The sequence below is a fragment of the Sander vitreus genome, chromosome 12 (assembly GCF_031162955.1).
Source record: "Sander vitreus isolate 19-12246 chromosome 12, sanVit1, whole genome shotgun sequence".
NCBI classification, from domain to species: domain Eukaryota; kingdom Metazoa; phylum Chordata; class Actinopteri; order Perciformes; family Percidae; genus Sander; species Sander vitreus.
The window spans coordinates 11,476,255-11,488,561 of NC_135866.1; the positions used below are offsets into that span (position 1 = coordinate 11,476,255).

Sequence of the window (12,307 nt, forward strand, 5' to 3'; positions counted from 1 at the left end):
CCTTCTTTCCTGCTTATCTAACAGGCCGCCATTCTCACTCAATGTGCCAGATAGTGAACGCAGTTTGTCTTTCTGTTCTTGTCCTCCCCTCTACTTGATCAACACTGTTGCTTCATTATGTGTGTGTGGGGGAAAGATGAGAAGTGGAAGAGGTGTTTCATAGAAATGGACGGCCTGCAACCACCCTCATTCTGCCTGTCTTTATTCTGTTTTGGACTTCATTCATCTATCTCCTTGTCCTGTTCTTTCAAGCTCTCCCTCCAATTAAACCTTTGCATGGAGTGTGCCAAAGCAGGTGAGCAGGTGTCGTCTGAGTTCCTTGCAGCTCTGAAGCTCCATCTTCAGACGCGGGGGTTTGAACAATGGGATTGAGATGAATAGGTTTGGCTTTATCTAATGTCTCATTAACACGCAGTGTAAACAATACAAAAGGAGAAAAAAACACACACACAGAGCAGCAGATGGGAAGGGCAGCATGGACAGCAGTAATTTGTAGGAAGACAAGAGAGAGGAAGCTATTATTTTTGGAGTGTATATCACATCTCTATGCTGATTTGCAAGTGAATGATTCTGCCTGAATGATGTATAGGTAACTCCTTTGAATATATGAAGTCTACTGAATTAAACCAACTGCTGCTTGGATGAATCTGACAGATGGTATTATGATGTCACACCGTGTTATTATATTTCAAAAAATATTTAATCAGCATCATGGACCACATCAAAGAGCCAAAAGGAGCCAGACAAACCACCATGCATTTTCCCAACAGGCCTACAGTGTTTTTTTCCCCCCCAAATTGACCCCCCCAAAATGACTACGTATCATACTGTAAACTGCACGCCTTTCAATCGTGCATGTTTGGCTGGATGTACATCCACCTACGTTTTTAATGTGGTATGATAAATTAATATACTATTGATTCTTCCTTACGTAGGTTTCTTCAACGTATTGTAAGGGACCTTAGATGTGTTAGAAGTGGGTTAGTACATATTTTAGTTGTGAGTGGCCAGTTATAACCTGTATTGAAGTAGATTGAGCTTAATTTGCTCACTAAGCTTTTTCTGTTGCTGCAAATTTCTCACCCGTGTGTTTTTCCTCTTGTGTTTATGTTGGGACAGCAGTATAAGGAATTCATTTTTAATTTGACCATATGTGTATGTTGCTCTACTGATATGTTTTGTTCTGTTTTATTTTTTTCTAAATTACAATACACATATTGTATATCTGATAAAATGTACAGCTCTAGTAGTTAAAGTAATAGGAATTGCACACTACACATTTGATATTATAAATACTAAATTCAATATACTATACTGAATATGTCTAATAAAGTAGCACTATTTCATACATTACCGATAATTACACAACTTCTTAAAAGTTTGACATTAAACTGTCAAAAATGCCTCAATGCCTGAAGAATCAAGATTATGCTTCTGTAATAGCAGCACTCTCAGTACTTTGTAAACAACTATCAGCCAGAACTCAGTGAAGCTGCCCGCAGCAAGGATCTCTGCTGCTTCAAAAACTTGCCAAGCCCTTCTCAGCAAGTGAGCTCAGATACAACTGAGGGGAAAAAATCCTGGTGCTGCAGCCTACAGGTTTATTGAGACACCCGTAGCAAAATCCCTTATTTTCCAGTCCTATAGCTTAAATATCAGCCGCTGGGGAGCCAAGCTGTCTTACTCTGTGTTGAACTCTTGAGGCATGGAGGCCAGACAACATAACAACTATCAGCTGTGGTTAAGAGGCTTGGGAATCAACAAAGAAACTCCACCCTAAAAAAAAATAAAAAAAATACTAAAAAGGCAGTTTTTTCATTTTGACTTGAGCCAGTCACATTGCTTTCTGTTCTCTCTTTGTGGTGTGTGGAGAGACCTTCACTGACCCGTCATCTCTTGTACATCACGCCTTTGCATTTGCTGCAATGCACCAGATGGACCAGGAATAATTGCACTCGCAATTAACAACTCAGTTCCAACTGTCATAAACAGATATAGAAATAGAAATACAGAGATATGATAAAACTGTACACAAACACATACTGAGACCTTTTCCAATACATAGTATTCTGCTCACAGGAATATTTTTGTCTTTAAACCAAATATTTCCTACCTCACCATCAGTCTCAACAACACCGGACTACTGGGAGAGCTGAAAAGCTTGTCTGTCATATTCGATGAGCAAACCACAGAAAATGTATGATCATTTTATATGACCATGTATATTCCACTATAAGACAAATAATTGCACTACTTTTAAATCGCATGTTAAGGTGTGTCTTTTCACAACTGTGTTTGAGTCCCCTTAATTATCAATACGACAATATGATTGCTTTAATTAATTATTATTTCATTTCTCTAATGTTTAAAATAAATTGTGCCGTTTAAATAAATAGACTTGTCTTAACTATCAGTCAGGATGAATACACAAACTGTTCACTGGTTGCTCTATTTGCCTTCTAAAGGCCAAATGCCGGGATGTAAGCAGACGGAAACAGAGAGACGATAACAGAGCCATAGCTGGGATAGTTGATCAAACCAATCAATGGTCTCATCTTCTCTCACGAGCCCGTTCACATTGTGACATTTTCCACTGGAGCGGAACAGCCTGAGAAAAAGCTGTTTAAGCGGAACTGAAACAGGCTTTAAGATTTCAAGGAGAACTTCAAGTTAGGAAGTTTAACTACCAACACTAGAAGTTCCCTGTGAAGTTGGAGTTGACTAAGGTGCCCCCTGGTGAGACTTGTCAACATCATTCCTGCGGGGGTGAAGACTCTATTGATGTGTGTGTCCACATAAAGTAGCACACAGATGTCTATACACTGTAGCTTTACAGCATGAATGGGAACTAGAAAGGCTGACATTTTTAATACAAACACTGTTAACACATTTGCTATTTACCCAAGAGGAGCACTTGATTAAGATCAAGGATTATCCTGCATTGTTCCTTTATTGAATTTTAGTTGCTTAGTGAAATTAGGTGAAAGAGATTGAATTATATTAAATATGAATGTTATCCTTCTTGAAGGCCCTATTCGAGGACAATAGAAATGTATAGCAGAAAATAGAAACAATGTAAACACCAAATTAAAAACGCATTACATGTTCAGCTATGTCAGTATGTATAAAACACTACATGTCCGTTCTGTAATTGCTGTATATATTTTAATAATATTAGTAGAATTCTGAATACAACAAACGTCAAGCTCCTGCAGATGTCCCCCCTCTTGTATGAAAAATTTGATCAAGTATTGTCTTTTCTACCCAATCATATAAGTATACTCCAAAATGGAGTGGCAAGAATACATTTATGGTAGTCCATGTCACTCAGAGGAGGAATGCAACAATGTCAAGCACCCAACAGTTTGCTTGATTCAATAAGTCATGGTATTCAAAACTAAACTAAATCCTTGTCCTCTTTGCTCACTCAATGGTGCTACCTACATCACAGCAATTTTTTATTTAATATGAGAGTCTAACTGGGGTAGAAATGTGCGTTGTTTTTGTTCTCTGGAGAAACTGAGGTACATGGCGTACTAGACAGAGCACATGTTTCCAAATTAGAATCACCTTAAACTGTCAAAAACATCTGTTTATGTATGAGTTACTATATGCATGAACAGCATTGACATGGTTTTACTGTAGCTACACCTAATTTTCCTAAGCCCCATTTATGTTCGGAAGTCTCTGCAGCCAAGTTGTCAGAGTTTGCTTCTGTTTCGAGCAGTTCATCTCTGCTGCAGTGCAGGACAGGTAGCTCTGGTACTCCTTGGGGGATATGAACTCCTCTGCTGACTGAAACTTTTTTTTTTTTTCCCCTGCAAGGACTCTATAAAGTTTACAGAGCTGCAACTCAGCTAAACTGGAACAATTCCTTCACCCCTAACTTTGCTCTTGAAGGAGTAGCGGATAAAGGTGAATATAATTGGAGAGATGGGTCACCTGGAGGTAAAGCAGGCAAAAGTTGAACAGGGAGTTCACATCCTCACGACAGCTTGCAGTGCGTTTACATGCACATTACTTTACATTCTTGAGTGTTTCACCATGTCAAAGTCTCTACTGACCCCTGTGACGAGTGTCACAGGGATAAAGGATCATAGACTTCTAATTGCAAACTCTGTACAAAAAGCTAACATTCAGTTGTACTGTAAAACGACCCACAATAATAATAAAATCTATCCTACATGCCTATCTGATGCAAACATGCATCCATCTAGGGCTGTGCAATATAAATGTTATAAACACTGTTGACGATAGACAATTTCCTAGATAGGAACATTAGAAACTTCAATAAACTGTTGATGAATTACATTGCTTAACAACCAATTACACCACAGATATGAAGCTATTTTCGAAGCAATTATACAGTATGTCAGTCTTTTATGAACCGACAGCTAGGCCTGTCACGAATTTTGCTGGACGATAAATTGTCCTAGAAATTATTGCGATAAACGATAATATTGTCGTTCCGAGACCATTTTCATCTAATATAATGATAATGGCATAATAATGCAGGTAAACCCTTTCAAAAATCAATACACTTTTATTTCTAAAGAATATTTAACACTGGAACTGGAAGACATTTTAAATATCCACAATATGTCTTTGATCTCCTTTAGTATGTCGTCTTTTACGCTGTTGGCAATTCGTACTGGCTGTCAAATGTTTGCAGCATTCCTCGAGTGTTTGTGCGATAGACTACAGACTCTGTACTACATTTAACAATTATTTAACACTAAATATTACATTTAAATAAATATCTATAATGTAGCCACTGGCAGTAAATGTTTGTACCAAAATAGTTCTGTATTTCAGTCTTCATTTTGGCGAAGGTGCAGCTTCTGCTGCACCTCTGCAGGTCGGAGCTTCGTGGGGGCGGGCCGAGACACACACACACACACACACACACACACACACACTGGCGCAACTCTGACACACTTTCCGCACTCCGTGTCCGCGGACAGCTGTAGGCTTGTACAGTTAATGTTCTGTGCATTGTCAGACACATGCAGCCACTTTCCTGAAACCGCTTGCGAGACTGACAAGTCCACAGCGGCGTGTATGTCCGAGCCTGTCTCCACCTGCAGGTTGTCAACTGTGGTTCTCATATACTTTTTTGAAAAGTGCTGCGGGAAACCCTGCACCAACTCTCAACTAGCGCCTCTCTCTCTCCGCCTGGAGTCCCGCCCACACAAAGACCATGCGACCGACAAGAGGGTGCACTCCTCGTTACGCTAAGGAACCGAGAGTGGTCCTCCAGTCTCTTTGGTAGAGAGAGAGAGAGAGAGAGAGAGAGAGAGAGAGAGAGAGAGAGAGAGAGAGAGAGAGAGAGAGAGAGAGAGAGAGAGAGAGAGAGACAAGGAAAACAAACCAGCATGCAAATGGCAATTATCGCGGCTGTAAAAATTATCGAGCTAATTTTTTTTTATCGTGCGATTAATTGATTTATTGACTATGGTGACAGGCCTACCGACAGCATTCAGAACACACCTCAAGTTGGATAATTAGATGGAAGAAACAAGGGCTCCTTTATCAAGACTTCACTGTGTCGGCACAAAGAGTGACAGCCCAACAGTCACAATGACCTTAAACATAAAAACTGAGGTAACAAGATGTGGGTAGTGCGGCAATACGTAGTATACTTGAAGCCTTGTTTGGCCATGAAGGGGATGAAACATTCCCAAACTACTTACTGTGAAGTTGGACAAAAAAACAAATGGTCAGTATACTGTTGAATATGTCGCAAACCTGTGCCATCAAATGACGGGAAATACCACAAACCTGACCATCCAATAAAGCATGCAGACTGTGAGTGCATAGTATCCAACACAAGCAATTAGACCCATTGTCAGGAATGGGCAGCCCGCACCTCTGAAGCTACTGCTAGTGAATTTAAAGCTTAATGTAATCTAATCAACAGAAATAGTAACTTCATTTCTATTCTATTTTCACTTCACAGGTAATATGGAGAAATTATTTGTTGTTATGTCAAGGGAATTAATTAACACTTAGACATCCTCTGGTGCATCACCAACCTGCACTGACTGTTTCAGTTCATTTAGGTTAAAATATAACAGAATATAGACAGAAACTAAACCAAATCACTTCAGGGATGGGGGTTATTTTTGTTATTTTGCAGCACGTCAGTTTTAATTGCCACTTTTCTGGCGTAGTTTTGGTGGTGGTGATATAAGCTGCCGGAGGCCGAATAAAAAAAAACTCCGCCAGAGCAGAAAGCTAAACTACCGACAGCAAATGTTTATGCTAGGCTAACGGCTAACCCCAGCATATCCGCTCTCCCGACTGCTATCACAGCAAATGTCTGCTCCCTGGACAATAAACTGGACTACATTTTTACATAATTTTGTTCCTCTATGTATTGTATAAAGTTGGATGACAATTAAGTCTCTTATCTAATACTTTAGCCTCGGTGGAGGAAGGTCTGGCAAAGCGAGACTAGCCTTGAATTAGCTGCAGCCCTGAGCCTTTGACTACGGTTAGCAGAACTTTCACCAAAGGGACGTGCATTGTTAAAACAGCCAATAGGAACACTCTCTCTGAAATGACCTGTGATTGACCAAATTCTCCTGTCACAGGCTAAATTTTCTAAGGAGGAGTTGCAGAAGTTTTCTCTCAGAACACTTGAATTACAATATGCTGAATGATTATTGTGGAACTTTTGCACGACGCCAAAAATAAACTGCCTACCCCAGCAACTTTAACTGGTATATATTACATAAACACTGAGTATGTTTCCTCTTTGTATGATATACTTCTGTTGTTTGTGTTACACTTTATTAATCCCCTGAAAGAAATACATCCGCTTAATTTGACTCATCCTAACTACTTTAGAAACAGTGTGTAGGAGAATTCCTACTTAACATAAATATTTTTTTGGAGTGAATGAAACCAAGCACCCAGAAGAAAACCCACGCAAACACAGCGAGAACATTTACATTCCACACAGAAAGGCTCCAGTGGGGAATCACACGTCGCCCACTGTACAGAGACAAGCTGAATAAAATGAGCACATACGTGTTTGGAGGTTGGTGATGACGGTGCCGCTGGTGAGGGGTCCTTTGGTGGCGTAGAGGGCTACAGAGTAGGTGGTGCTTGGCTTAAGGTTGGACAGCTGGTGCTCCTGCTTGTTGCCTTCCACAAGGAAAGTGTCAGCTGTCACTGGAAAACATACAAGGTGTATATGTTTACCATACATCTTCTGTCTTTAGTTCTGTCTAAATAGACTACATTAAATTGTAACTCTTTGAAAAAAGCTCGGAACCGAATCGCAAAGCCTGCACTGTTTGGCCACCTTTGGGCTCCTCTTTCAAGTCAAAGGATGAAATATGCTTTTGGGGACAACTCTGCAAAAATGAGGCAAACTCTGTATGCGACATGTTGTAAACGTCACAGTGACAGTGATGCTAGCGAGGATATAAACAAACCATTATTTTATTGATGGTACGCTTTATATTTTATATGAAGTTTGACTGATGGGTACCATGATGGTTTGGATTTTATGTGGCTGTTCCCAGTTGCCAAAACTAATCTATTTTGTAATGCAGGACAATACTGCATGAAATATGAGATTTATTGACCGTGAGCTAATACACTGACACTCAAGGGAATTTGTTCACATTTTTACATTGCGATTCTCTAAACCCTGGCTTGGGCTGCTTTCCAAATATGTGTTCAGCATATAGATACTGTCTCTGTATCTGAGATGATCTGGCTGCAGTCCAGTCAGTCAAGAGTGTAACACACATTGACTCCGAGAGTTGAGTGATACAGATTCCCCTGGATAACTCCAGACATGGCTTAGTCAGTGGGGTCATGTACAACTGAGAAATATGCCCATAATATTTTCTCCAGCCGGTTTGTAAATGTCAAGAGAGAATATAACAACAGTTCAGTTCAAGTGTCATTAAACATTTCACTGGTGAGTTTGAAAAACCTTTGCAAAGGCTAATGACTGGGTGATGTTTGTTTAAAAAATACCCTTCCTTGGAAACTTTGTATACTTTCATACTTCAGCACTCTCGCTGAGTATGTAAAGTAGCTTTATCTGTGGCTGGCCTACCGACTGTAACGTGGCAGTCATCCACATGGTTCAGGGAGCAAATTATAAAGTGACTCTGAGTGGCCAAGCAATATGGCTATCTCTTACCTATGGCTGTCAGACAATGGGCTGCATCCGAAACTGAGCATTATGAACTGTTCTGAAAGCAAGACAAATGGATCCATATTGCCTCAGATGATCACTCTGATCTCATTTCTTATTGGGAAAACCTTGATGGTACCCACATCACCACACACTGCAGCTAAACCTACAACAAATCTGCACCTTATGCTCTGACTCTGCAGTCTGATCTTAGTGCAGTCAGTGCTATGACTCAATACAACTTCAATCATTTCATTGTGCAGATATCTGATCTCAATAACAATTTGTAATTGTAATTATTTAGACAACAGTGACTTTCATAACACCAAGTGCTTTATGAAACAAACATGACATGACATACAGACGGTAGCATCAATAAAAAGGCTGATGTGTAAAAATGTTTCACGGTCATGTACAATAAACTGGTAGCCAATGTAAGCAGCGATATAGTATAGTGGCGATATGAGACGGACAGATTATCAGCTGGATTTTTCATTATTTCTGAAATCAAGGCATCAAAGAGAAAGGGGAGTTGATGATTTTATCCAAATGCGTTAATTAGTCTATTTCAATAAACAACAAATGAATGAAAGCCTCTAAATGACAATTCGGATAACTCACCCTGGTTGTGTGTGAGGGTCAGAACGTAGTTGTCGACGCTGGAAACAGGTGGATTCCATCTCAGCAGGGCTCCTTGTGGAGTGATGTTGAGAGCTGTCAACTCAGCTGGCATGTCCATCGCTAGGATTACAATACAACAAAAATGTAAGCCCAATGTATTTCCAAAAAACAAGAATGACTTCTTTTTAAGAAATCAGTGACATCTGGCTAACATGACAGCTATTAATCACACACAAGGGTCCACTCCCTGCAGGACATACCAAGTCAACATGTTGGCTATACATTAACAAAAAATATCAGTTTTGTCCAATAGTTTGCTTTTACAGAAGAGACAGAAAAGAAGCTGGAACCAGAGGATGTGAAGCATTTTTGCTTGAAGAAATTTACGAAACGATTTATCACTCATCAGAATAGTTAATACATTTTATGTTGATGGACTTATTAATTGATCGACTAATTGCTTCAGGTCTACTACTACTAACAATAAAAGTGGGTAAAGTTCCCCACATTACAAATCTCTTAACTTGCCCTTAGCGGCTGTGTGCTGCAGGATTTGTCATTCAATTAGTTCCCGCAAAAGGAAAATACAAAAGAAATTTAAAACAAGTTTCAAGAAAACACAATTTGTCATGACGGCATATTTCCCATGTACTTTGGAAAACTGCTCTTTCAATAATTTGTACACAAACTATGGAGCTGTGTCATAGTTTCTTTCATGCAAATAGGTTGTCATTTTGCACACAGTGTGTCGTGGTACAATTGCAAAGAGACATAAAATATAAATTACACCTAAACAATTTTGAATTGAGTACAATTAAAAATGGAAAACCATTATTCAATACACATCTAAGTTGTAATTCTAGAAACCCACACACACCGACACAGAAGAGCTTTGCATTCATAGTAATTAATAATGACTCTCTTTGCCATTTTGATCATTGTTTTCTCAATTCAAACACACATCAAAGAGAAATGATGCAGTCAAAAGGCTGTAGAAAGTCTCGGATATTCTCCCGAGCCTCCTGTTTCTCCACCCTGCTCCTCATTTCATTCTCAGACTGCTGGACATGCCAAAATTGAGATTGAATTTAATTATACCTTTAACCTCAGTGTTTCAACCCCAATTTCTATTTAGACGTGTTATTTCAGCACGTTAGAGAGCATGGCAGGAGAACACAGAACTCTGCATGTGCTCCAAATCTCTGCACAGATGAAGTAATTAATATTGCCCTGCCCTCATCAGAATAAAATAAAGAATTGAGCTCATTAGCACAACAAAGTGAGTTTAAGTCTTTCTTATCTCTACGATAGATGAACAAACCTGATTAAAATCATTACTTTAATTGCAAAAAGGTTTAAGTGAATTTAATGGAGGCTTGCCAAGTCAATTAGATTGGCAATGGAAATGGAGTAGAGATGACAAATAAAGAAAAAAATAAACAGGTCATCCAACTTCATCAGTCCCAGTGATAATCCAATCATCACTCTCCATCTCCTGATTGCACCTGTGAATCGCAGATTACACCAACTACATCATGCTCGCACTCGGATCTGTATCTGAAAGTCAAGCCCCAGTGCTTAAAATTCAGGACAAGAGAAAAGGTTCGGAAAAAAGAAACAAAAGGCTTCAGTATGAGGCTGTGGTGCACTCACATGCTGGTGGAGAGCTCCCTACAATTAAACCTTGAGTTTCAGCAGCTATTTACATGCTATAATACCAAAATCTATCCAGTAATACAAGAAACCTGGGCATTGAGATAATGATCATGGGAACCGGCTATTTCCAGTAACAAACTACAGCACTGACTACAGAGCAAATCACAAAACCAAATGCCAATAACACAATACAGCATGTACAAACAGTGCTATGATCCTTCCAGTTATACAGTAAAAGCTGTAACAGTCAAGATGAGAAAACAATGGAATTCATTGTTCTACTGTGCTTCTACAGCTACAGTAATTGCAGTGCAAGTACAATAGTACCCTCCCATGGGAAAAAATGTACACCCGGTGAATACTACAAATATGTGAGATAGTATGAGATGAGATTAAAATTAGACAAAATATTTTAGACACAATTAACTTTGTTTCTTGTTTGATCGTTCTAAACAAAAGAGACTTTTTGGATAATCATAAATCATTATGGATCAAAAATAGAGTGAACAAGTACACCCCTTTGTTTCACCAGGGTTTAAAGTACTACTAGTCTATATCGACCACTTCCAGGATTGTTCAGCTGCCACAGGAAATTCCGCTGGACGTCCCTCTTTTTAGGCTGGATGTCCGTCACCTTCCACTTTCTTTGTGTTGGCATGTTAAACTCCGGCCAATTCATGAGGACTATGGTTAACTGCTCCTCAGATCTCTGCAGGGTAAATCCAGACAGCTAGCTAGACTATCTGTTGAATCTGAGTTTTATTGTTAGATGACTAAAACAACTTTTGAACGTACACGTGCCGCCCAAGACGATTGTGATTGGTTAAAAGAAATGCCAATAAACCAGAGCACCTTTTTCTTCCATCCCGGAATGCTATGTGGACCAGCCGGACCCTCCTCTGCAGCGCTGTGGAGGAAGGTCTGGCAATGCGAGACTAATGTTTTAATCAGTATTTTTCTTTAGCTTCAAAGAACTTGATAATTCATCTGTATCTAGAAACCTGACCAATTTAGTGATGTTTCTAACTGTGATGCTTAAAATGACCTTTTCCATTACATTTAAAAGTGGAATAATATTTAGTGGTGAATGTGGTTATCTAATGACAAACATCTGGTAAGTCACATCTGCCAATTGAAGCTGAAGGTATCAGATATCATCTAACTGATGTTGAGAGCTCCCGGTCTCCTCTTTGGCTGCTGAGCTAACGTTAGCTAATGCTTCACAAACTGACAGAACAAGCTGCTACTCAGCTTTGAATGTCCAAAGTTCCTGATAGAAGTGATTAAGATATTGATGTGATCGTCTTTAAATTATAACTGAGTCTTTTGCTCCACGAGTCCTGCTATCTTTAGCTATCAGTCAGTATTGCACGGCTAACTAGCTACAACGTACTGAGCTGGATTATGACAAGCAATCAACTAAGGCAAGACTGTTTTTCTGACTGACAAGACTCATCACTCTGATAGTCTTTGTGAGTACAGAAGACCATCGATTTCTAACCTTTTAGAATCGAAAAGGCACAAAGTGGTTTTCCCTCTCTAACAAACTGAGTGTACAGATGCAGTTTGCAAAGCACATTTACTAGGTAACAACTAACATTTTGTTTTGTAATTTAGCTTACTCACAGTTTATAACTGCAAACAGCTTTGATTCTGAATTTAATTATATGCATTCAATTGGACACAGAAGGTTGTGACGGGAGATTTTATGTTTTCAGGGGGGGACATTGTCACAAACCCTGTTAGTGCTACATACGTTTCTTCAGGTAAATTTTGTTCAAGTTTGTTGGTGTGCTATTAAATGTCTTAATCAAATGTCAGAAAAAAATCAGGAAAACTGTTTCAAACGGAGTATCTGTGCTTTGGTGA

At 39.3% G+C, this 12,307-nt stretch overlaps 1 protein-coding gene across 1 annotated transcript in view; it reads right to left on the reverse strand.

The window, feature by feature from the left end:
* tnr (tenascin R (restrictin, janusin)) overlaps positions 1 to 12,307 on the reverse strand; it is an 83,918-nt gene that overhangs the window by 17,667 nt on the left and 53,944 nt on the right. Inside the window, exons 22-23 of the mRNA XM_078263661.1 lie at positions 8,783 to 8,902; positions 7,036 to 7,179 (exon numbers count right to left, since the gene is read on the reverse strand). Of these exons, the coding sequence (XP_078119787.1) occupies positions 7,036 to 7,179; positions 8,783 to 8,902 (264 nt within the window). The remainder of the gene's footprint in view (positions 1 to 7,035; positions 7,180 to 8,782; positions 8,903 to 12,307) is intronic.